Source organism: Meriones unguiculatus, chromosome 3, assembly GCF_030254825.1.
Source record: "Meriones unguiculatus strain TT.TT164.6M chromosome 3, Bangor_MerUng_6.1, whole genome shotgun sequence".
Taxonomy (NCBI): domain Eukaryota; kingdom Metazoa; phylum Chordata; class Mammalia; order Rodentia; family Muridae; genus Meriones; species Meriones unguiculatus.
The window spans coordinates 3,660,874-3,686,176 of NC_083351.1; the positions used below are offsets into that span (position 1 = coordinate 3,660,874).

At 53.4% G+C, this 25,303-nt stretch overlaps 2 protein-coding genes across 8 annotated transcripts in view; both read right to left on the reverse strand.

Annotated features, from left to right (window-relative positions):
- Chd5 (chromodomain helicase DNA binding protein 5) overlaps positions 1-9,669 on the reverse strand; it is a 50,161-nt gene extending 40,492 nt beyond the window's left edge. For 2 of the 3 annotated variants that reach the window (XM_060378963.1, XM_021644246.2), the window contains exons 1-2: positions 9,429-9,668; positions 417-541 (exon numbers count right to left, since the gene is read on the reverse strand). In XM_060378963.1, the coding sequence (XP_060234946.1) occupies positions 417-541; positions 9,429-9,507 (204 nt within the window). In that variant the 5' untranslated portion in view covers positions 9,508-9,668. Of the gene's footprint in view, positions 1-416; positions 542-9,428 lie in introns of all 3 variants that reach the window. The other variant, XM_060378962.1, reaches the window with a different exon arrangement.
- Positions 9,670-14,920: 5,251 nt separating this feature from the next.
- Positions 14,921-22,423, reverse strand: Rpl22 (ribosomal protein L22). 5 transcript variants are annotated; one of them, XM_060378970.1, is made up of 6 exons: positions 22,281-22,307; positions 20,900-20,941; positions 20,682-20,786; positions 18,669-18,818; positions 18,039-18,163; positions 14,921-15,121 (listed from the first exon to the last, which is right to left on the reverse strand). In XM_060378970.1, the coding sequence occupies exons 1-6, from the start codon at positions 22,290-22,292 to the stop codon at positions 14,977-14,979; spliced, it is 579 nt and encodes a 192-aa protein (XP_060234953.1). In that variant the 5' UTR covers positions 22,293-22,307; the 3' UTR covers positions 14,921-14,976. The 5 variants fall into 5 exon arrangements, with proteins under 5 accessions (XP_060234953.1, XP_060234954.1, XP_060234956.1 ...); XM_060378971.1 differs by lacking the exon at positions 20,900-20,941 and having other exon boundaries at positions 22,281-22,423; XM_060378973.1 differs by lacking the exon at positions 18,669-18,818.
- Positions 22,424-25,303: the final 2,880 nt, after the last annotated feature.

Sequence of the window (25,303 nt, forward strand, 5' to 3'; positions counted from 1 at the left end):
GCACGAGGCACATGGAAGTGTGATGCCAGCAAGCGTGCCACCTCGGCTCTTCAACCTGAGTCACAACTTCTCCTATACAGGGACACCAGAACCAGGAAGTCAAGAACATCACCAGGCCTGAGCACAGTCCCTCACCAGAGCCTCTTGTGTGCCTCTGGCTTTCTCTGTGAGATTCACCAAGGAGTCAGAGGCGACTACAGAGCAGCCAGGGAGAGGGCAGACTGCCCTGCGGCCAAGGGCCTGCCTGAGGCTACAGTGCGAGGCAGTGGGGACAGCATGTCCCAGCTCAGGACAGAGGGACGCTGACCCTCCAACCTTCTTAAGAAGCAGGACGCTTCTGCATGACACCCCCACAAGTCTCCATGCAACAACAGATCCAGCCCCCAGCCCCGCCCCCACCCCCAAGTGTGCCTCACCTCTTTCTTCTTCCGTTTCCCTTTAGACTTGCTCTCTTTTGGCTTCTTAGGCTTCTTCTTCGGAAGGCTCACGGGCTCTACAGGAAAGAAGTCCTCAAAGCCTTCAAGGCCACCGTCTTCTTCTTCTGCAGGAGTTGGAAGGGAGAGGGATCTCCTTCAGTTTCTCTCAGCCAGAACCAGGGACACAGTGAGAGGCAGGCCATGGGATCCCCACCACCACCCAGATCCAACCGTGTTGGGTCACAGCCAAGTGACCACCACTGTCCTAAGCCGAGACACAGCAGTCTCAGGTCACCTGTTCTCTTTGGCCTTTCCTTCCCTTCTCTGTAAGACGGGATGATAATCACCTAGTCCTGAGCCCAAAAGCAAAAGCAAGCGTCTAATCTGGTGTCCTTACTGACCTGGGGAGACATGCCCTCATGGGACACCAAAGTCGTCGTTAACTGGCCCAAGGAGGGGTGGGGCCCAAGAGAGGACAAGCTGAGTAAGGCCTGTCCCTGCCTCCAGACGTCCAAGCATAGCTGAGACGTGGTTCAAGAAAACAAGACAATAGGGGACAGTAACCAAAGGCTTACTGGAGTCGGTATCATTAATCATTCATGGGCTTCATAGAATCCTTTTTTATTTTTTTATTTTTATTTTTGGTTTTTCAATATGGGTTTCTCTGTGTAGCCTGGCTGTCCTGGAACTCTCTGTAGACCAGGCTGACCTCAGACTCAGAGGTCTGCCTGCCTCTGCCTCCCGAGTGCTGGGATTACAGGTGTGCACCGCCACCACTTGTTGCTAGAGTTCCCTTTAAATGCTTCCCCTGTCCAGCCCTGGGCAGGAAATCAATACATACTCCCAAGCCAGATGCACAGGGCTAGCAGGAAGGCAAGTCCATTCCACGCATGGCTTTTCATAAGTTGCCCATGAATCCCAAATTCTCTCATTGGCTTTAAGAATTATAGGTCAAAGCCAGAGACAGCCGAGCATGCCTGTAACCCCAGTGTCGGGGAGAGCTCGACAGCCACAGAGCCTAGCAACACTGGGCACGGGGCACTTACAGCTCAGTAAGGAGCCCTGCCTGAAGGTAACAAGGCGGAGGGTGATAGAGAAGGCATCGAGACTTCCTCCGGCCTCCACATTTGCACCCCACACTCAGGTGCACACACCGCACACAAGGTTGAGTTTTGTTTTTTGTTTTTTTAATTAAATTCCAAGAGGAAGCAAGATGGCCTTAGAGGCTGGAATCATTAGAAAAGGTGGCGATTAGCTCCAGGTCACCCTAAAAGGAGAAAGGGCCAAGTGTGTCCCCAGCTCAGCTTCCACCTCCAAGAGGCTTCTGCTGTACTGGGGGACATGCTTAGCTGGAGCCTGACTCCTGACTTGACTTGGGAAGTCGAGACAGTATCCCGGTGCACCAGACATGACCTCAGAGATGAGGTGGTGAGGGTCATCTCAAGGACATGGCAGCAAGAACCAAACCACCAGAGTATAGAGATGGCCACCAGAGGGGCGAAGGAGAGAGAGACAGATGGCCACCCAGAGTATAGAGGTGGCCACCGAGAGGGGCGAAGGAGGCTTCCAGAATAAAGTAGCTCCAAAGCCCAAGACTTTGCCAGCCTGTAACCTGGGTGCCCTGGCAGGCTCCTCCTGCCCCCGACCTCCTGTTTATGGACAGTGAGTATTCAGGGGTGGCCCGAAGAGTAGAGAAGTGCTCCACACGTGTGCATAGAGAGGCAACACCCGTCTCTCAGGCCCTGGACAAGTCTACCTGGCAGCCTTGACTCTCTTGAACCCCAGAGCCCCGCGAGAGGAAGCCAGGTTCCCACTGGTTTCCATGGTTCCCTATACCTGGTGGCTGACTTCAGCCACACGTGCCCCACTATACATGCCTCCCCACGGAGGCAATCCGTGTCTCCAGGAGCTAACAAGACCCCCATCCTGAACCTCACACAGTCAGTCTGCACATGCAGAGCTCCTGCAGCAGCAAGGTACCCTTGGCACCAGAACCCCGTCCAAGGAACGGGCCCTGCCTGCCAGCACAGCTCCCCGGGGTCTCTAGGGCAGGGATGGAGTGTGCCAGATGGATGAGCGTGCCAGAGTTCCAGCCCCTCCCTTCTGTAAGAATGGGAACCCAGAAGAGCAGCCAGCGAATTCAGAGAGGAGGAGGCAGGCTGCAGGCAGGACTGGAGGCCGCTGCAAGGAGGCCGCCGAGTGTAGTCCAAACCCAGGTCATCCCCAGAGGACCACCTCAGTACCTGCCAAGCTACGGAGAAGGGCACTGCTCAGGCAGGGCCCACGTAGTGGCAGGGCTCCAGAGCCCAGGGGAGTGGGCAGTGGGCAGGAATCCAAGCCAGGGACAGGTAATGTTGGAGATAACCCACTGTGCCAGAGGCAGGGAAACCTGCAGAGGCCTGCAGTGTCGTCCTCAAGTGCAGGAGACTCGGCAGCAGCAATGAGGATGGCAGGAGGCCAGGCCAGGGTGGCCAGGGGCCTACCCATTCACACCTGAGTTTGCTTGCCCACCACAGACACCCACCCTGGCGGAAGTGCCTGGTCCCTGGTTACGTATGTAACCAGTTATGTAACAGGCTCCGAGCTGATGCAATCTGGAGGGGGCCCTTCTCCCTCCTGCCTCCTCTGGGCAGTCCTCTGTCTCCACCCAGCAGGGGAATCCCCAGACTTAGGAAGCCAGCCCAGCACATGTGCCCCAACTGACCAGCAGAAGGGGGCGCACAGGTGTTTGGAAATGTTATAGAAGGAAGCCTGTGGCCCACCCGTGGATACAGAAGAGGGCAAGGAGGAACCTCCAGGCTAGCTGTAACTCACCCAGAACAAACATAGACCCCATGATCATGTACAGAACCCCTCCTCCTCCACAGAGGACCTCACAGCCCAAGGATGCCTGCTTAATTAAAAATAAAAAATAAAATGTTAAAAACCTCCAGGAAATCTCCAGAGCTCACACATGAGGATGGGAACCCAGCTCTGACCACGCCTATCTCTAGTAGGCACTTCCTGTTCCCACAGTGCTTCTGGTAGCGCTGAGGCCACTGCAGGCCTGGCCCTCACGACACTGGATTCTACCCCGTCAGCCCACACAGCTGGTCCTCCCCGCCCTCACGACACTGGATTCTACCCCGTCAGCCCACACAGCTGGTCCTCCCCACCCTCACGACACTGGATTCTACCCCATCAGCCCACACAGCTGGTCCTCCCCGCCCTCACGACACTGGATTCTACCCCGTCAGCCCACACAGCTGGTCCTCCCCGCCCTCAGACACTGGATTCTACCCCGTCAGCCCACACAGCTGGTCCTCCCCGCCCTCAGACACTGGATTCTACCCCGTCAGCCCCACACAGCTGGTCCTCCCCAAGCCCTCTCCCCAGCAACAGATCCTGAGCTTCTAAAATCAAGCTTGAGAGTCCCCCTCAGGCAACCCCACTGCCAGCCACGCCCAGGCTTATGCTGTCACCCCTCCCCCTTCTTCCTTCCCAACGCCCCAACAGCCAAGGGTAGGTCAGAGGCTGCGGCCAGTGGGGGAGATGGCCTTCCGCTACCCTGGAGTGGGGGGATCCAGAACCGGGCAGCCAGCCCATAAAACAGTGTGTCCTGCCAATTCCCAGCCCCCAGAGGCTTGTCCCACTGCTCTTCTGGCCTGCCTGGCTGTACCCTCAAACACCAGCCTTGCCCTGCCCCAGGGCCCAAGGCTCCATCGATGATCCCAGCCAGCTATAATTAGGACCATTAGCCTGATAACTCCTCACTTCTTAAGTGGCCCCAGTCAGAGCAGGCCTGAGGAACAGCAAGGAAGGCTGCTTCCCCCATCCCAGACTTGGGGTGGGGGACAGCATGAAGATGAGGAACAGTGTGAGGGTGGGGACAGAACCTGGTAGGTAAAGGCCCAGCTTCCACAGGGGCCTGGTCTCGGCCAGGCCCCTGTTATCTGGACACACATGCACACACTCACATGCACACATACACACACACATACACACACACAGGCCTGCATTCTCCAGCCACAGCTGGGTAAGCTGAGTGACCCTTCCCAGCTAGTAAATTATAGCAGTGGCACTGAGCCAGATGTGGTGGCACAAGCTGCTAATCTCAGCACTCCACAGTCTGAGGCAGGGTTATATCAAAGTTCAAAGACATCCCGGGCTACATAGCAAGACCTTGTCTCAATAAAACAAGACACCTCCCGCCCCCGTTTGCAGATGAGGCTCCAAGGACCTCACCACCTGCCCATAGCTAGTTCTGTCACTGCCACAGGGACAGCCATGTGGCCGCACAGGCCAAAGGCACAGGCCAGTATGTGAGCTCCATCCTCCTGGCCTTGGCATGCCCAGAACCCAGTTTTTCAGCAGCATACCCTCATGTGCTGAGCTCAGGACTGCACCTCAGGTCCACCAGAGTGGCTAAGGCCAGCTCTGGCTTGGGAGTTCGAAGAGCCTGAGAGATGTGGGGTGGGGACCAAATCAGGCAGATCCAGAAACCTACACCCAGGGTGAAGTCCTGCCACGCAGGCTCCAGGTCCCGCCCCCTGTGAGGAGGAACAAGCCTCCAGGAAGCTTTTTCAACAGGGCTGTGGTAGAAGTCAAGTCATCTGGCTCAGGAAGGAGGAGGATTAGGGGTCAGAAGCAGGAGCTGGAACAAGCCCTCCCTCACCAGCGTCTGAAGAGAACAAGCCAATGATGGAGACCCAGCTCAGCCCACCATCCTCCCCAAGATCCAGGGAATAGGGGCTCCTTCTGTTTCAAGCCTCCAAAACCCATCTCCAAGCAGGGAACAGGGCCACCTAGTGGTCAGAAAAAAACAGGGCCAAAGAAGTGCAAGGGCTTCAAACCACCTCCCCGTTCTTGACCAGTGAGTGGCCCTAAAGGCCTGCCCACTGGCCATCTTTGAAATGGGCTTCACACTGCAGCCTTCCTCCTGGGCAGTGTAGAGACGCAGAATTGTGGACATGAGGAACCCAGCCCCAGGAGCACACAGCTCAGAGATGCAAATAAATAAATAGATAAATAGATAAATAAGTAAATAGCCAGGAGGGGTCATAGGGTGGAGGAACACTGGCACCAGGACTTCTGGACACTGAGAAGCCTAGACTAAAGTTCTCGCTCATCTCTGGACCTCCCCCCATGGCCTAGGCCCTCCGCCGATCCAGAGCAGTGCTACCACCCAAGAGGCGATTAATAATTTATTTATGACATTTAACAAAACCCAGACATCACCTCATTGGCATCTCATAAAAGAAAGCAGTAGTCCTGAGAATGAGGGAGGAGAGGAGCAGGGAGGCTCTTATCCTAAGTGATTGGGAGCTGGGGTGTGAGCATGGCCCAGGAAGGCATGCAGAGCCCCCAGTCGGGTGCAGGGCATGGGTGGACGGCTCCACAGGCCAGGAGTAGGAGACAGCGAACACTGGAGATGCAGGAGGAGACAGGGACGAGAGACACCACACAGAGCAGCTAAGACTGGCGGAGGGAGCAGAACAAGAGAAAGAGCCAGGGAGGGAGGGGGAGATAAAGACGGAATTACAGAGATGAAAGTCCCACAGGTTCCTCCACAAGAGCCCCCAGAAGCCTGGTGTGGAGGTGCACACCTTTAATCCCAGCAGTTGGGAGGCAGAGGCAGGAGGATCCTTGTGAGTTTGAGGCCAGCCTGGTCTATATACTGAGTTCCAGAACAGCCAGGACTGCCAGGACTGCATAGTGAGGCCTTGCCAAAAACAAAACAAAACAAAAACAAAAACAAACAAACAAACAAAAACAGAAAGTTAGGCTACACTGTTTGTTCGGCTTAAAGAGATTCAAGAAATCTGTGCTGAGGAGATGGGTGGATAGATGGTAGAAAATTGAATAAGAGTGGGAGATGGACAGAAACAGGTAGATGAGTAACGGGTGGGTATCGTAGACAAACGGCTGCTGGCTGGCTGGATGAGTGCATGCAGAAATGCTGGGTGTGTGGACGAAGAGCTTGCACGTGCACAGACAGACAGATGGTGGGGTAGGTGGATAGATGAATCAGTGGTGGTGGAAGAACGAAGAGACGGCAGATGAATAGATAGGTGAATGGTGAGTGTTAGCTATCACAGGTGGATGGATAATGGATGGCTGGAAGGCAGGATGGCTAATAGGCTGGTACTGTGGATTGAGAATTAGATGCTTGGATGGGTGTCGAATACAGTCGGGCTCCCTAGAACACCCCTACTCCAAATGGGGGGCAAGCTTAGAAGGGCATGGGCCCTGGGAATCATGGCGGCCATTCTCTCATCACCTGGGAACTTTAGCAACCTAAGATGCTCTCACAGGTAGATCTGCAGGGTGGAGGCAGGGACCAGTCAAGTCTCCCCAGGACCAGAGCCAGAGGAAAGGCTGGGCCCCTTCACTTGACAGTGATTGAGAAAGAACTGGACAACAAGACAGGGAGAGCTCTGGCCCAGCAGAGCCCACCTCTGAGGAAAAGCCTTCAGGGCTGTTTCCTCCCTGCCTCCGGCCCCTCCTCGGGTTTCTCACTCCCAGCCGTTCTCCAGCCCGGTGCTTACTGGATGAAGGTGCTAGTCTCAGAAGCATATCCTTGGGGAGGCGGGACGGCTATCCCCTGCGGATGGTGCTAATTGCACCTGCCATGGCTGCTGTGTATCTGTAATGGGCTGGGCATCTGAATGTTCCATGTGCACCATCTCACGGGGCCTCATAATAACCTTCTATGAGGTAGGTGGTGCTGGACTCATTCTACAAGTGGGGACACCAAGGCACTGACAAGAACAGTGCTGGGATTTAAGGCCTCCTCTTCCCATCCATCTCTCATGTCCTCCCTTTGACCCGCACACTCCCACGGGAATCCTGCAGCTGCCAGCAGAGGTGGGAGCCTGGGCCGTTTTCCTCCTCACAGCGGGCCTGCTCACTTGCCACAAAGCCAAAGCGAACCAGCCAAGGCAAAGGCCTGTGTAGGAAACACACTGCACAGACTCCAACAATTCTGAGTCCAGCTGCTGCAGGCTGAGCATTAGTGCGAAGACCTCTGGAAGATTATTTCCTCTGTCCGGCTCCAGGGGGTCTAAGAGGTCACTTCCATATCGCTCCACCCCACGCTGCAGAAGGCCATGAGGCAGCTAGTGGGCCAGCACTGCAGACAGACACAAGGGCTAGTATAGGACTGTCCCCACCTTCAGGGGCCCAGGGGTGACCTAGAGACTCCTATTAGACACAACCTCTTGGGTACCCTCAGTTCCAGGTGTCACTCCAGATCGCCGCCGTGAGGGATTCCACTCAGGGGAGACGATAGAGGAAGAACCACAAGGTTCCAGAGAACAGGAAGTGCTACAAGCAAATAGCTCCTTGAAATGGGCCCGGGTCTGTGGCAAGGATGAAAGAGGGTATCTGTCCCATATTGCACTGAGGCTGAGACCCACATGGACAGGACTAACCTGTGAGCAAAGGACAAAAGGAGTCAAGCAAAGGTCAAAGCCAGGGCCCCAAGGACAGGACAGCACCTGCAGTGTTCCACAGAAATACTGTCAGGCACACAGTTGGAGCCTGATGAGGCTGTGTGTGAACAAGGAGCACTGGGAAGACTGGATGGACCAATGGTCTGGTTCTAAGCAGGGAAGGTCATTGACCACTGGTGGGAAGTTTGATGGGGACCGGTGGGAGGGACAGAAACATAGATCAGGGACCTGGAAGGTGCTGGAGCCCTGGAAGGCTGCAGAGGCAAAGCAGTCAGAGCGGCTGATAGACGGGGGCCCAGAATCCCTGCTAGAGAGACAGCAGCAGGCGTCTCCTCTGAGTGGCTTTGGAAGTACTCCTGAAGGTCCCGGGGGACAATCTCTCCACCTGCCCTGGGGGTGGGGGCAGGCTAGGAAGAAGACTGGACCAACTCCTACAGCCCCAACAATAAAGTTGGGTGTCTACCATCCTGTGGGCACCCAAGACTTCAGCAAGCTCTACACTCCGAGGCAAGCAAGGCCAGGCAGGAAGAGAAGAGGACACTCAAGTCCCAGAAAGGGGCCTGCAAACACACACACTGTCCATCGCCCTGTCAATGCCACAAAAGGCCACGCCCCAGCCACCACCAGGGATCTTTGAAGAGTCGGCTCCTAAGTAGACACCAGCCACAGGTTTCTCTACAGGCGCTTGGCCTTCACTTTCCCCTCGGAGAGAGGCTCTGGTTGCTTCAACTACTTCCTGGAGACCCAAGCCCTGCACACCTCACCCACCGAAGGCTCCTGGCCTGGCTGGAAGGGGAGGGGCTGAGCAGCAGGCTCCTGCAGGGGGCCCCAGGACAGCGTCAAATCCGCTAAACAAGCCGGTCAGCAGGAGGGGAGACTGGGGGGCAGGGGGTGTGGCCCCTGGTGAAGATGCCGAATGGCCTGAGAGGGGCTGCTCTCTCCTGCAGAACAGGAGCTGGGTGCGAGTGTGTGACAGTCTCACCCATGGGCATGGAGGTTTCCCCGGGCAAAAGGAGGCCCTCCTGGCCTCTCAAGTCCCTCAGAAGTCCAGGAGGAGCCATCGGGAAGCTGAGAAGTGATGCCCCTCAGAAGGGAGAGAGGACGGACAGGGTGAGGCCCTGCCAGGACGGCAGCAGTTAACTCAAGAATCCCGCAAGATAACCCCTGAGGCACAGACACCATGGAGGCTCAATTCGGAGAGGCAACTGGCAAGGGCAGGGGCGGTGGCCCTGGGGCGTCAGGCCCGCGGGCGAGGCGGCGGGCTGGGCTCTGGCGCGCACAGTGCACACGGCGGCCTGGGCAAAGTGCTGGGGAGCGCCCGTCAGGCGCTGGGAGGCGCAGCCCGCGCGCCCGGCTCGGGCATCGCCCGCTCCCCACCCGCGGCCCGTGCTCGCCCCGCCCGCAGCGCGCGCTTCCCGCCGCCTTCAAGGGCACGCGGGCTGACCCCGGAGGCGCCCGCGCTCCCGCCCCGCAGCCCGCGCAGCCCCCGCCGCGGGCTCGCCCCAGGGGGGCCCCGGCGCACCCCGCCCCGCGCGCCGCGCCCCGCGTCCCGGGCCGGCGGGTCCCCGCGCCCCCTCACCTGACATCTCCTCCTCGTTCTCCATCTCCTCCGCGAACAGCCGCGGCAGCTCCTCCTCGGTGCCCGGCGGGCCCCGCATGCCCGGCGCGGGGGGGGAGGGGAGGTGGGCGCCCCCCTCCCGCCGGGCGCGGTGCCAGCCTTAACCCGTGAGCTGCCGGACGGACCCGCGCGGCGGGCGAGGCGGTCTCGGCGAGAAGATGGCGGCCGCCGGCCCCCCCCGCCCCCCCAAACCTCCACCCCCCCGTGTCGACTCCGCAAGCTCTCGGCCGCCTCTGCCCGCACCCGCCAAGCCCGGGCCGCTCCGCCCACCGCGCCCCGCAGCGCGAGTCCCGCAGCCGGCCGAGGGTGGCGGCGGCAGCGCCCGCGGCACGGCGGCACGGCGGGGGGGCGGCACACATGCCCGGATTGTGACGTCCAGTCTGGTTGCTGTGGCAACCCCATCCCATCGTTCCGCCAGCGGGACTAGTTAACAGCGGAGAACAAGTTGCGGGGACTAGTCTTGAGCAGCCTGGTGAGGGAGCGGGATGGGGGGGCGGCGCGGGGGTGCCGGGAGCCGTCAAGGCGCCCATCCGTCCCCGGGGCACGACGGCCAAGCCGCCTGCGGGGCTCCGATGGCCCGGGCGCAGAAGGCGAGGCAGTGCTACCCGCGCGCGCCCCACGCGCGCCCCGGGCAGGGCCAGCGGTTGCCACCCTGCCCGCGGAGGCACTTGGGCCCCAGAGGCCGGATGGTGATCCACAAGCTGCCCCACTAACTAGCCTTTCACACCCCGGACTCGCCCCACCTGGTTTCCAACCCCCTTTCATAAGAGAAGTAGAAGAGAATGAGTCCCGCATTTAAGCAAGGGTCACAGAACAGTGGGTGTGATTTATCCAGATAAATCTATGGCTTCCCACCAGCCACGTGCCCTCTTTCCAAAACACCCCTTTGGGCCGAGACCAGCTCAGACACAGCCAGGTCCCTGGGGCTCTGTATGGTCTGTGCCCCGGACTGCCACTCGGGACACCTGTCGCCTAGCGGAAGGGCTGGCAACTGCCAGCCCGGCTCGTTAGAGGTGAAGCTGCATGCGGAGCCCTGGGGAGCAAGACTGGAATTTTAAGTGAGTGCTTTCAGCCTGGTGCAGCCAAGTCTTACCTCGACTTTAAGAACACAGAAGGTGTGAAGGGCCAGCAGGAGGTCGCCAGCGCTCCGGTCCATCAAAGGCCAGTAAAGTGAGGGTCGTCCTCATGTCGCGCCGCTGGCCACACACTGAGGGAGTGGAGCTCACTGCGGCCAGCGGGCTGGGACCTGCCTGACCTGAGAGGGTAGGCACAAAAGTCCTCAGGCCTGAGCTGACACCAACAGCTTCCAGCATCCAAACCCAGGAGGGATTCCCCTGTCCTAGCACCTCTGCAGAACTATACGAACTGTGCCAGTTTGGCTGAGTGTCCCAGTGACCTGTTGAGGTGGCTGCCCAAGACAGTTGATGTGGGTAGGGTTGGAAAGAGCCATTGCTTTCATCTCAAGCTTTACAAATTACATATACACCATAGAAAACCTTTTCTTTATTTGTTCGTGAGCAAAGGCAGGTCTGCTCAGCCTCCTGGGATGGACAGGCAGGATCTGAGAACTCCATCTCACAGATCACCTTTATAACACCCTGGACAGTGGCGGCCACCAGCACAGGGTGAAAGGTCCAGCCAGCAGGGAGAAGGCCGTTAAGGATCCAAATGGCTCCCTGAGTCATGGGGAGCCTCAGATAGCTGCACCCGGAGTCTGCAGACTCCTGGGAAGGGATGGCTGGCTCTCTCCAGACCACTTGTCTCCCTGCTCCCAAGCTCCACTGTATATGCTCACCCTCTATTACCATACCCTAAGCCCAGTCTGTTGGTAAACATTAAAACTTTTCAGAGGTCCCCTGTCCCACCTCAGAGAAACACCAGAAAAGACTGTCCCCAGGCATGCATGCACAGGCATGCACACACTAACCCTGGCTTCGGCTCCCAAGGCGAGCCTGAGAAAGTCAAGACATTCAGGAAAAGCCCCAACTGCTTACTTTGCAGCAAATTAGAATCAAGATGTGAGCTGCACACTCAGGATATCCTCCCAGTGACTGCACTGGGATAGCATTAGCTAGTGACTAAAGACCCAAACTGGGATGCTGGGGGAAAACACGTGCTGAGGAAGAGCAGAGCCCTGGGGCAACCACCCCTACCTGGGGCCTAAGGCCATTGGTGGCCCCTTCCTGGGCCAGTTAGGGAGCAGCTTCCTAGACAAGCATGGCAGGCTGAGGCAGCCTCCATTTGCTCTCAGACAGCAGCAGATCCCGCCACCATTTAAAGCAGCCCTCAGCACAGCCTGTGAGTGCAGGTTCCTGGGGTCAGCGTGGCTTCCCTCAATTGCTCCCTGCCTTAAGTTTTTTCTTTACATGCTTATTTCAGGGAGGGGGCGCACACGTCGTGGTGTTCATATGGAAGTCGGTTCTTTCCACCATACGGTTCCAGGGATCAAACTCAGCCCTTCAGGGATGAGGGCAAGTGCCCGTGTTTGCTGAGCTTTCTCCTTAGGCCCGCCCTCATCCTTCCCAGGATTTGCTGTTCTGCCTCTATGGATGTCCACATAGGCCAGAGCAGAGTTACAGGTGCTTGAGAGCTGCCACAGGGGCACGGAGGTGAGCCTGGCCCTCTCTAGGAGCAGTGTTCCTAAGCATGGCAACCTCTCCGGGTCCCCACCTGTCTTCTGGAACAGGGTCTCACACTGACTCTGGAGCTAACCAGAGACTGGTCCTAGGGATCCTCCTGCCTCTACCTTCGCAGCACTGGGATTACAGGGGCAAACCATTGCACCAGATTCTGTGGGCCACTAGGAACCCCACAGACTTCCCTGAGCCATCTCCCCCTTATGGAGATAGCAGACAGCCTTCACCCTTCCCCTCGCCCAGGCCCCCGCAAACAAGCAACCACCAGTTTAACTCCCAATCAGGACAGTTGCTGTGATTCGGAGAGGTCTCCTACAGTGAATCCTTTGCCACCAACCAGCCTTGTCCATGAGAACTAAAGAACAGCATATAGTCCTCGTGATTGTCACCCCGTGGTTGCACGCTGTCCTCTTGTGATTTTCGTTACTGTCACCCCCATGGTTGCACGTCGTCCTCTTGTGATCCTGTCATTGTCATCCCCTGGTTGCATGTTTCCTCTTGTGATCCTGCCATTGTCATCCCCGTGGTTGCATGTCCTCTTGAGATTCCGTCACCCCGTGGTGCCTTATAAGAGACCAACATCCTCAAACCTGCTTCCGCACTTGTCACTCCAAGGCAAGCATGTCACCCTGTGTCCATACTAACTTTCAGGCTCTCCTAAAATTCTTTGACCTTAATAGTGACAACTATCCCTTGCTAGGATCTCCACCTCCCCGCATCCCACAGCAAGTGTCTTGAGGTGTTGGTCAGGGCTGGCTTTCAGCACCTCTACAGGCACCAGCAGGGAAACCACCAATGCGCTGGGCTGCTTGACTACCGCCGGGAAGGACACTACAGACACAGCACCCTTGAAAGGCAGGGGCGGGACAGTGTAGAAGTGAGAGAGCCCTCCCATGGAGACACCTCCTGGGCTGCATCAACACTCACTCAGGGCAGGGCACCCGCAGCAACCGCAGCTGGCAGGGATCAAGCCTGTGCCAGCAACTCTGCTTTATCACTTCCGTGAACTGAAGTCACAGCTTAAGACTCCAGTGCTCTGTGCCAACATTTCCGATAAAGACAGGTACGGCACAAGGCCAGACAGACATAGAGGAGACGGTCTAGGAGGGGCCCTGTACACAGGGCCATGGCAGGTTTAACACAATTCCAGTTCACTCTCCATGTCGCCCATAAGGAAAAGGCCTTTGTTTGGAAAGAGGTTCAGTCAGCTCCAGCCAACCTCCTGAGACTGAACTGTACAGACTACAATGGACACACTTTGCTCAATGTAACTAACCAGTGAGAATAAGGTTTAAACAGGAAAAAAAAGCCTTGCACGGTAACAGTAGCCACGTGTTAGCCACTTTAATACAAAATGTGATCAACATTCAAATACAAGAGTTTAGAAAGGCATAAAAACCCAGTGTTTCCATTTTATTACAAGTTTCAAAATCTGGGATCATTTCTTGAAGCATATGCTAATCAAGCCAGGGTTAACTTTTTAACAACCAAACTTTAAAACACCGAGCAACAGAGAGGTGTGCCAAGTCACAAACTTAACACTGACGGCCGAGGGGCTGCACCTGCAGGGCTGAAGGAAATGCTGCCTCCCGAAAGGGCAGAGACAACATAGTTCTGCTTCTAAGAAGCTGCATAGATACAGAAAGCGCTTGAGCCTCTACCAAACATGTGGTTACAACAGGTTAAAGGACCCTGGGAGAGGTGCAGCTGCCTCAGAGCACAGGCCGACAGCAGACTGTCGGGCGTGTGAGCCTCCAAGCGCTTCAGTTACCAGAAAGCAAGCGGCTGCCTCTGCAGGAGTCTGACAAGGGGGCTATCCTCAGGGGTCCGGAATGCTTCCAAAGAAACCAGACAGACCCCATCCTTGCCTTTCACATCCTTCCCACCCAACAGTTCTCCATGCACAGTGGCAGGACCCCACAAGTCCCTCCTCTGACCAGCACCCTGCAGACACACACGGCTTGAACTGACTTCTGAAATGATGGAGATTAAAGTGTTAGGAGAGAACTCTGCCACAGGGGCTGTAGCCCCCCGAGGAAGACTTTTGTCACGAAGTGCAGTTGTGAGCTTAAGTGCAGCAACTTCCTATCTTAGCATGACACACCCACTTCCACCATCCCTTGTCATAAGCCTCCTGAGCAGGGCTGGAAGGGGCGCCCCCTACCGGAGGGATGCTCTGGAAGCCATCTTCAGTGCCCTCTACTGGACGCTAGAGAAACAGTGTTCCAACTACCTAGGTTTCACTACAAGTCCTTGCTTACCTCTGACACAGATGAAATGAAGAGCCACCTAAAGGCATGGATGCCCAACGTATTTACAAATCCTTTTATAAAGGGCAGAATATGCAACAGTGATACTAAAAGACCAGCTCTTCTATAGGAAGGAGAAAGGTTAGTGCACACAGCTGTGAGCATCTTGTGACCGGAACTGGAGACAACTGTCCCTTTGGTCTGTTGTATTGACTGCCATTTTTCCAGGAAAAAAAAAAAATCAAAAGAAATCACCTGCTTGTTTTTACTGAAAAGCACCACACTGTATCTCAAACCTTCCTTTGAAACAGGCACCAGAAAAAAAACCAACCACAAGGCTTTTTAGACTCAGGTTGGCTGGACTGGGCAAGCCGCCTCTCCCCTACCGCTCCTGTCAGATGCTTAGACTGGCTCTTCTGTTCAGGCACGACAACCTGAGAACAGAAATTTCTGAGCAGAAAAAAGTGTGTCTATACAAATGAACGGCAACCCAGTTAAACCCCAGTCCCTGTAACTTCCAACTTCCTGTCCAATCCACACTGCAGAGATACAAGGATAAACCATGGGGTTTTGTTCCTAAATTTTATTTATGAATTAATACAAAACATTCCAGACCAATGTGTCTTAATCCTCATCCTCCTCCTCTTCTTCATCCTGGTTAATCTGGAAGTAACGCAATTCATAACTCTCTTTGCTGTTGGCGACAACACGCAACCAGTCTCGAAGATTGTTCTTCTTCAAATATTTTTTGGTGAGATATTTCAAATACCTGCAGAGAAAGAACACAAGAACTACGCTAGACTGGCGGGTTCTTTGCATTCTGAAACATTGAAACCTCATAAAACACAGTGAAAACAACTTTAAGTTGTTTTTCCGACCCTCCAAAATAAGCACAGACCAAGTACACCCAAGCCAGTGTTCTAACAATGAAGTGAGAACACACCAGCAGACACCACAAAATGGCCTGTAGTAATCACTACAGAAAGATCACAGTGGAAGATGACAATTACATACACCTTACACCTCTGCGGAGACCAACCTTCCCGCCAACTCCAAACACTTCCCACACCTTCTGCACACCTCCCTGAGATGGCAGGTGGAGGTTGTTGGGGCCTCCGACTTCTTGAATGGGATGGCCATCACCAACCCCGTGGGCACAGTAAGTGCTCCCAGCCCCTCCAGAGCTGAGACGAGAGAGGTCCCACTTTACCCAGGCTGGCCTCAACCCACCTGCCCAGCTCGGCCTAACAGTGAAGGCTTATATCTGTCTTGCCTCTAAAGTTTCTTCAGAAACATCCCTCCTCTGCTGAGGCCAAACCCGGGGTGCGGTGTATGTTCGACAAGCGTTCCCCACACCCGAGTAGCTTTTCAGCCACACTACATTTTTAAAATCTATTTGCTGCCTTAGCTGCTTTCCCACAACCCCAACTGTGTTTAACAGCTGCATACTGAAGGTGCCATCGGTGAGGTCCTGGTAGCTGGCGGTCCCAGTGCCATACAGGGAGACTGGGCTATGCTCAACCCCCCACTGGCAAGCTAACCTCACCACACCTAGGCTTCCTCCACCAGAGGAACCTCAAGCTGCCTGCTCTTTGCTGGGTGGCGGTGCTGCACACCTTTAATGGCAGGACCTGGGAGGCAGAGGCAGGCGGATCTCTGTGAATTATACACCAGCCTGGTCTACACATGCAGGACAGCCAGGCCTATAGAGAAACCCATCTAAAAATACAAAATTGCCACTCCTTATACTTTTGTTTTTGATTTTTGGCACAGGGTGTCCCTGTGTAGCCCTGGCTGTCCCAGACTTACCTTGTAGACCAGGTTGTCCTTGAACTCGGAGATCAAGCTCCCTTGCCTGCGATTAAAGGTGTGCGCCTGGCCCTTTACTGGTTCTTGGAAATACCACACAGGTAAGTGAACACTGGCACCCACCCGCCAACAAGGACCCTGACCAACAGCCTCACTGGCTGCCAAAAACACTGTCCAAAGCTCAGCTCTACCCAGTCTTCCCTGCAGACACAAGCATTTAAACTCAGTGCATGGGAGAATCAACAGTCTGAGGTCAGCCTACAGACAGACCAGGTTGCTATGCCACTGTCTCCCCATATTGTCCTTTGAAGAGCTCAACTCAAAACCAGCTAGTTTCAACACTTATAGTAAGAGGATCAGAGACAAGGAAACAGATGTTCTAGACTTTGGAATACCCTTGGATTTTTCAGAAAAATATTACTGTCATCAAGAAAGCAGTGAGCAGGCTTGGGGCACATGCCTGTGGTCCCAGTACTCTAGAAACAGGCAGAAAAATACCAAGTTCAGGGCCTGCCTGAGCCACAACCTAAGTTCTCAAGTCAACTTAGCAAGACTGTCTCAAACTAACTCACAGTGAGACAAGAAATGGACCACAGAACAGTGGCACCTAGAGAAGGAGCTCAGTGTTACTGTGTCCAAGCCTTGAACTCAGCTCTCAGTCCCCCAAATTAAAAGGAAGCCACCTGGCTGTGGGAATCACAACGCCAGTATACAAGAAAGTAAGCAGGTACAGCTTGAGAGGGCAAGGCAGGCCTTGGGCCTCAGAAGGCACCTTCAAAATCCCAAAAAGAACAGGAAGCTACAGTTGGACTGTGGTGCCTTCCCGACTCCACTGAGTTAAGGACAGAACTGGTTGGAAACTGAGGCTATGTCAGAAAGTCACAAGATGGCAGCATCTGCCCAAGGGCTAAACACAACAGGGGGGTTTTGCTTTATCTTTCTGTTTATTTCAATTTATTTTTTATAATTTATCCACTTGACATCCCAATTTAGCCCCTCCCTCGTCTCCTCCCAGTCCCCCGTCCCCTCCCCAGGACAGGTGGTTTTGTGCACAGCCTGCCTCACAATCACAGCAGACCGCTATCACCTATTCACTGACAAGTCTTAACCAGCGGGCCCCAGCCGGCAGGCAGCTCTTATGCCCAACTGTGCTAAACCCAGCCTCGTTGCTGTTTTCACCCACATCCTAACACATAGGGGCAGAGAATCAATGTCACACCATGAGGAGAATCCACGTAGGCAGTCTCTCTCTCACCCAGTACCACACCAGCACTTACAAGAAGCAAAACTCAATTAAAAACAGATGCTCTCATCAAAGTGTGATGGGGTGGCACTGTAAGGCCAGCTTTCAGCAACCGGGGACCTCAGCCACACAATGAGCCCAGGCCAGCTGGGGCAGGCTGTCATCACCAAGATGTAACAGCAGTGGAAGGTGACAATGTAAAAATAGCCAGGCAAGGTGCACAGGCCTTTAACCCCAGCACTGGGGAGGCAGAGGCAGGCAGATCTCTGAGTTCCACGCCAGCCTGGTCTCAAACAAGCCAACAAACAAAAAAATAATAGAGCGCAGGCAAAGTCTAGAAATAATCACCAGCCAAGTAACTATAAATACGTTAACAGGCCTGGTGAAAAGGTTCAGCACATACTCTTTACAGGACCACAGTTCAGATCCCAGCACCCACACGGGGCAACTCCAGCTTCAGGGCATCTGGTCCCAAAAGCACATGCATGCATGCAGGCATGCGCACGCACGCACGCACGCACGCACGCACGCACACACACACACACACCCCTAAAATAAATCAAGAGCACTGTTCCGTGGCACACACTCGTTCTCCGCCCTTCACACAGCAGCACAGAAGGCAAGCCCCTCATACCTTTTGGAAAAAGGCACCTCAGAGGTGACAGTGATCTTGCTCTTGCTCCGTTCGATGGTCACAACCCCTCCACCAAGATTCCCAGCTTTCCCATTCACCTTGATTCTCTCCTGGAGGAACTGCTCCTGCAGAGTCAAGTGGGAGTGCAATGGGCTTACCTGTCTCAGGGGCAGAGCAATTCAGACTTCCTCCCAACACCAAAGTACAGGTGTCTTTAAAAATGTGCGTGTAGGTGGAAGTGTGTGCTGTGTGTGTGACTATCAGAGCACAGTTTTGTCGAGTCACTTCTCTAAGCAGGTTCTAAGGATCACTGGGGCCATGAAGCTTACAAGGAAGTTCATAAGGAAAGTACTATTCCACACATCCCACGCAATTTGAAGATGGTTTCCTGGCAAACATTCCTGCCTGGGTCTATGCACACTCACAGTCAAGGGCACCAAGTAAGCCGCGGCAACAGCAATACCCTCTCTCAACATAAAAGACAAGCAAAAACAGTCAAGAGTAAGCATAAACAGAAGTCTGACTTTTACAGGAACATGCAAAGCTGCAAGCAACCTCTGAGCACTAGCAGAGAGCGTGTCTTCAGCTGGCTGAAGCGGCAAAGACAAACCTGATACCACCACCACAGACCTGCCTGGAGTTGCCTGCATGGTACAGCAGAGGCACCAGGGGCCTGGGAGCCCAGACACGCTCTGCAAAGCACCATGGGAGCCAGGGAGAGCCATTCACCTCAGGCTTCAGGGACCTCTGTCCAAAAGGGACTTTTTTGTTCTGTTGCCACTGCAAAGAGATGAAGTCCTCTTCAGCTCAAAGCTACAACTTTAGGGATGGAGATGTGGCAGGGAGAGTACTCACTGGCACGCTTGAGGTCCTGATCAACTCCTGCGACAACACAGGCGTATCTCTTTTTAAAACTCCAGTGCAAACTGTTAACTATGGTGAAGCAGAGGGCTCAGTCTAGAAGGGAAGTCATTAGCAGAGGAGAGTGTGCTAAGATGTGTCAGGTGGTAATACCAGGCAGGACAAATGCCAAACAAAAGCCATCAAGAACTGCAGAGACGCCCGCTCTTCCAGAGGACCGGAGTTTGTTTCCCAGCACCCACATAGCAGCATTCGACCATCTGCAACTGCACTTCCAGGGCATCTGGTGCCTTGCTCTGGCTTCCAGGGCTGTTAAGGCACACATGTGGTATAAAGACATATATGAAGGCAAAACACTCAAATACATTCAAAAACTTTTTTCGTCTTTTTTCTTTTCTCTTTTTGAGGCAAGGCTCTAGTTGTCCTGGAGCTCACTATGCAGACCAGGCTGTACTCAAACTCAGACATCCACCTGCCTCTGCTTCACAAATGCTGGCTAAGTGTGCACCACTATGCACGGCAAAATAATTTTTTTTTTTTAATTAAGAAAAAAAGAAACTGCCAACATGCAGAAATGCAAAGCCATGGAGAACTCACTGGATAAAGAACTTAGGCAGTGGGCTAGAGAGATGACTCAGCAGCTAAGAGCATTAGCTGCTCTTCCAGAGGACCCTGGTTCAATTCCCAGCTTCCACAAGGCAGCTCACAACTGTCTCCAAATTCCAGTACATCCAACTCCCTCACACAGGCATGTATGTATGCCAAACACCAAATGTACATAAAAAAATAAAATATAAAAAAACAACTTTGGGAGCCAACTGAGGTGCATTTACATTTGAGGGACAGACATCCACACAAGGTTAGTGGACTGCACTTACACTGTTAATATTAATGGCTATGTGTTATCCCTGTACATTTTAATTTTCAATTTTTCTGGAATGACTGCTCTTGACAAGTTAACCTTCTGAATGGTAAAGAACAAAAGTGAACTTAGGAGATGTTTACATACAAAGCCCACATCCCAAGAGCCAAAATGGGGCCGCAGAGACTTAATTCTAGATAAAGGGGAACATAGGGATACCGGGGACCAGGGTCAAATACAAGGGGAAACAGAAAATCAGGACAAGGTTAGAGATGGCTCTGGGTTGAGAGTGCCTGTTGCTGTTTCAGAGGAACACAGTTCTCAGAGGTTCTCAGTACCGACACGGCAGCTCACCTGCAACTCCAGTTCCAGAGATCAAATGCCCCAACCCGTTATGGTCTCCACACACATGCAAACATACATACAAGAAACTTTAGAGATAAAAATCTTTAAAAAAATTTAAATGAGCAGGGTGCGGTGGCCCAGGCCTGTAACCCCAGCAGATGCAGCCTGGTCTACAGCCAGGGCTACACAGAGAAACATAAAAAAAAAAAAAAAAAAAAAAAAGACGGGGAACCTCAGGATAGCACTGAGGATGCCAAGGTCCAGGACAAGGCTACCCGGACAGATTAAGCTAAACAGGGAACAGGATGCAATGGTAATCAATGCTGGACCCAGGAGTTTGCCTGCTTCTGGGTAAGATCATCTCTAGAAACCATCAGAGGAAGACAGAAAAGCTAACTGATACCTACATATCACAGCTTGTATCTATCTCAAGAGACTTGAGCAACAAGTAACTAATTTGCCCTGGCTTCAGCTAAGTGAAAGAAATAGGACCGCCTACAAGCCCAACAGACTCCAACAGGTTTTCCCAACTGTCCCTGCTTCCCAGCCCAGAGGAGCAATAAAATGTCACTTACAAAATTGGCAGCGTCCATGATTCCATCTTCTACAGGATGGGTGCAGTCAAGGGTGAACTTCAAAACCTGCTTCTTTTTTTTGCCCCCCTTCGCCACAAGCTTTTTCTAAGGATACACAGAAAACAGATAAATCTTCAGGTAGTCCTCGGCAAAGAAATAAACAGAAACTAAAAAAACCAAATCATGTCAGAGGCATAGAAGTCCTTACAAACACAAACCCAAGGAGATGGGTTCCCTTCTAGAGTGCCAAGAGCCTTGTTCTAGACGAGAAAAGAGGGGGAATCATTACTGTCTTGTCCTACTCAACCTCTCCAGACTCCCCAACCTTTTCCCAAGAAATGCTCCTTTATTTTATTCATTTGCAAATGCAAGCATACAAGTACCTTGTACACTCAATTTTAGTGTGAAATCGACCCTTAGCCTCTATTTTTAGATTAGAGCACTTCATTATCTTCCTCAGCATCTAATCTCCAGACCTCAACACCCACCCCCCTCCCAGGAATGGCAAAAGAAAAAAAAAAAAAAAACTTGAAAATATTCTAGCTGCGTTCCATGTCAGCTTCAAGATTATGTGTGGTCAATGGTTTCCAGCTTTCTGACTGGCTTAAGAAGTAAGACTAACAATCTACACTTTTGAGGATCAGTTTACTTTACAAAATAACATCCAGCAATTGGCTCTACCGACCCCCGAGGCTTTTAAAGACGTCCCTAGGTTCCTGCTATAAGTTTTGCAATTCATACAAAGCACACTACCTAGCTTCCTGTTCAAAAGACCATCCACAACTTGTACTGAGTCAACTTTCCAGTTCCCACAAAATCGTCCTATCCATGTTGTTTTCCCACTACCAACCAAAATCATTCCTTTTAAATCCAGCCCCGGGAAGAACCTAAATCAGTAAGAGAACCTACCCACAATGAACCCCAAAAGCTCCCACCAAGATTCTCACCCAAATGCACTGAAGCATTTGGAAGCCATGGTAGAAAGATTAAAACAACCGGAAATGCACCTTAAGAGTCCCGACTAAAAAACAGAGCACCGCCTAAAACCGTTTGGTCCAAGTACAGCGATCTCCAAGAACCTGACATGAAGAAACTGGGCCTTCGTCTTCGCTCAACACCAGAAACTGTACACTGCTGCACCCTAGTAAAAGCAGCTTCCTCCAGGGGTACTAGGAGAACAAGCCTGGTCTCTGGCCACCCTGTGGAGGGCCATTTCCACTTGGCCGCCCGGGATGGCAGATCACATCCGTCTTCCCCGCCCCTCGCCCAAGTAACCGGGTCCGATGCCCCGAGGCCGGGGCTGGAGTCCGGGGTCCGGCGACGTCCAGCCCGCAGCCTCTAAGCCCCCGCGGGCCCGGGCGGGCGCCCGATGCGCCAGCTCGAACACTCCGGGCTCTCTCGCACCGCCTCGAGCCGCGGCCTCCGCCGCCCACAGCGTGCTGGGCCCCGCCGCGGCCCCAGTCTCCTCCGCCCCGCCTGCCGGGCCGCCCCGGCCTGACACTGCAGGGCACAGTCCCCCACGCGAGCTGGAGCCGGAGCCGGCCCACCAGGCCCACGTGCTACTCCCCGAGCCGCGGCTTCACGCGGAGCCATACTAACCACTGGCGCCATGGCGGCAGAGGAGGCAGAAAGGGAGGGGGGCGCACTACGCAGGCGCGAAAAGCCCGCAGCGCACGGCGCACGCAGGAAGCCAGGCAGCAGCAATCGATCGGCCCTGCCTCTCGATCGCCGCCTCCCAGCGCCTCGGTAACGATCGGGCAGCTATTGCTTTTCCCAGGGTAAAGTCAGCTGTCAGGAAGAGGCGGGGTCGGACGGACTGTCCCACTGCCAACGGCCGAGGGAGCGTGGGGCAGCCCAAAGAGAAATAAAGAGGCTAGCTCTGCTTTCGAAGGTCTTGAAACATTAGGGCGGACGTTCCCTACCCAGGAGATTACCAGCCGTTTGAGAATCGAACACAGCGTCTGGAGGAATCTGGGGCAATCCCCTTTTGAGCACAGAGAAATTTAGGATTCCCAGTGTCCGCCAGGTCTGGTGGTTCCCCTGTACTCCCACCGCTTAGCTGCAGAGGCAGGAGGATGCTTCAGGAACGTAGCTAGTCTGAGACCAGCCCGGACTGCAGTATCTACAATAGCGAGTTCCAGGCCAGCCGAGGTACATAGCCAAACCCTGAAAGAAAGACGGAGATAAGAGAGTAGTAAAAAGTTCCAGTACCATATTTCTTCATCCCACTGAAAAGGCCCATGTGACTAGTCTTTCTTCTGCAGCACGCTCCAGTGTTGAGCCCTCAAGTTAAAGCTGGTGCCCTCTGATCACTACTCCCAGCCTTTCTAATCTTCCAGTTGCAAAAAGCCTCCACCAGCTCTCCAGGACCACCCACGTCCAGTTAATACAGGGTCCAGTTCAGCCGCTCAGCGCACACGTGCGTAGTGACTGCTTTCCCCCTGGGTGTACAGCTCATTGACGTGACCCCTTGTATTTGTAGCGAGGTGTAAAAGTAACTTTTTTGCTCCGCCTCCGTGCAAATAACTTTTATTCGCCTGATTCATTTGTTGTCTGGGAGGCTTACTGGCTCTGCTAACCTAAGTCTAGTCCTGGGAGCTTCTAGCCTCCGTACAGTCTAACCTAGGCCAAGAATGTTTTCAGCCTTTGAGACTTAAGCTCACCCTTTTTTTTGTTCCTTCTGAGCTCTGGGCTGGCTGGTTTAAGTCAGCTGTTCTGGCTCAAACTCCTCTTCCAGCTGACTTATTCAATCTGGCTTCTCTCTCAGTCTCTGAACTGCTCTGCTTGGCCTCAAACTAGCAATCTGCTCTAATCTGGCCCCTTCTCATTCTGTCTTCAGCAGGGTTCTTCTGCCTATCTCTATTACTGTCCCGGTAAAACTGTCTCCTCTCTCTCTCCCTTACTCTCTTCCTGAGAGTTTGGCACATCCTATTCTGTCAAGTCTTCTCTGATTCCTCGCCTTTTCTGCCATTCAATTAGGCATCACTTTCAAACGTCGGTGCTTCCTGCTACAAAGTAACTTTGCCGTCATTGTTTGGGATTAAAGGCGTGGACCACCACACCTGGACCTAAGCTTTTCTGTACCTGACTTGCTCTACACCAGGCTGACCTTGAGCTCAGATCTGCTTGCCTCTGTCTCCTGAATTAAAGGCATGCTTATCTTCTAGCCGGATCACACAGACCTAGAAGATCTTTGGATGTGATCTCTTGCCAGAACAGCCATGTTCTGTATTAAAATTCCTCTATAGGGAGATAACCTTCAGGATCCTGAGCTGTGGTCACACAATCCAGTTCTGTTACCTGGATTCCGTGAAAGCCCCGCCTTGATTTACAGTCTTTGAGGAAACACACCATGCTCATTGGTCAGTTGTCTGTGCCAGAACAACTGAAGTTGTCAGGCTTCTTGGTTTGATTACCTTTGGTTTGGTTTGGTGTGGCAGAGACAGAGGCTCACTCTGTATTATTCCTTAGCCCAGGCTGGCCTGAAGATCACTAATCCAACCTCGAGTTAGACTCAGCAATCCCCCTGCCTTATTCTTCCAAATTCTGAGATTTTAGGCATGAACCAACATACCCATGGGCAGCCTGCTGTTCTTGGCTTTGCAATGCTGTAAACCTCTCTGCTTTGGCAGCTACCCCCAGTTAAATCCCATAAGAAGTAGCTTTGAAAAAGTAACTTTGGGCCGGAGAGATGGCTTAATGGTTAAAAGAACTGGTTATTCTTCCAGAGGACATGGGTTTCATTCCCAGCAACCACATGGCAGCTCACAACTATCTGTAACTTCGATTCCAGGGGATCTGGTGCCTTCAAACATACATGCATGCACATAAAATTTTTTTAAAAAGAAAAGAAAAAATTAACTTAAAAAGTGGCTTTGCTTCCTCCTTGTCCTGTTGGCATTACCTATTCTTGCTTCATTCTGTCAGCGGCCACTAGAACATTCCAGAAGCAGTAGTGGTATTCACCGTTATTCCCGTACTTGCAGAAACAGTTCTTTTTCCCTCCTAGCCCCCAGATAGACAACATCCCTCTTCAGGCGTCTGTTCTGGATATTTGATCACACTGTGAACCTCGAGCTTGTGAACTGGAAAAAACCTGTTTCTAATTGTGGTGTGGCTCAGCCGCAGCACACACCTTTAACCCAAGAGCTTTCTGTAAGCACGAGCTAAATAAAGTCGACCATCCATCAAGAGGTGACGCGACAGTTGACAGGAAGTGAACAAAAGAAAACACGGGAAGGAGGGACATAGAGTTGAAGGGGATTTAAGGCAGCATGGAGAAGGAGAGAGGGCTTTTCCTCCTGGGACATCAGCTGAGGAGAAAGGTCAGCTGGGTGCTCTCTCTACCTCTGTGAGCTAGCAGGCTTTCACCCCAGCATCTGGCTCCTGAGTCTTTCTTGGTAAAATTGACCATTTTGCATTTCATTTTCTTTATAACAGCAGACTTCTGAGTCTCAGCTCTTTAGCGGAGCTGTAGCGCATTTTTAGCCTGTGGCTCAAAGACGACACATAGTCAAGAGTAGTTCCGGATTCCGCCCGACACACCTGTAGACTGCAGCATCGTGCTTGTGCATGCATGCTGCAGTGTGGGGGAGAGGCCAGTGTACTCGGGGGAGTCAGCC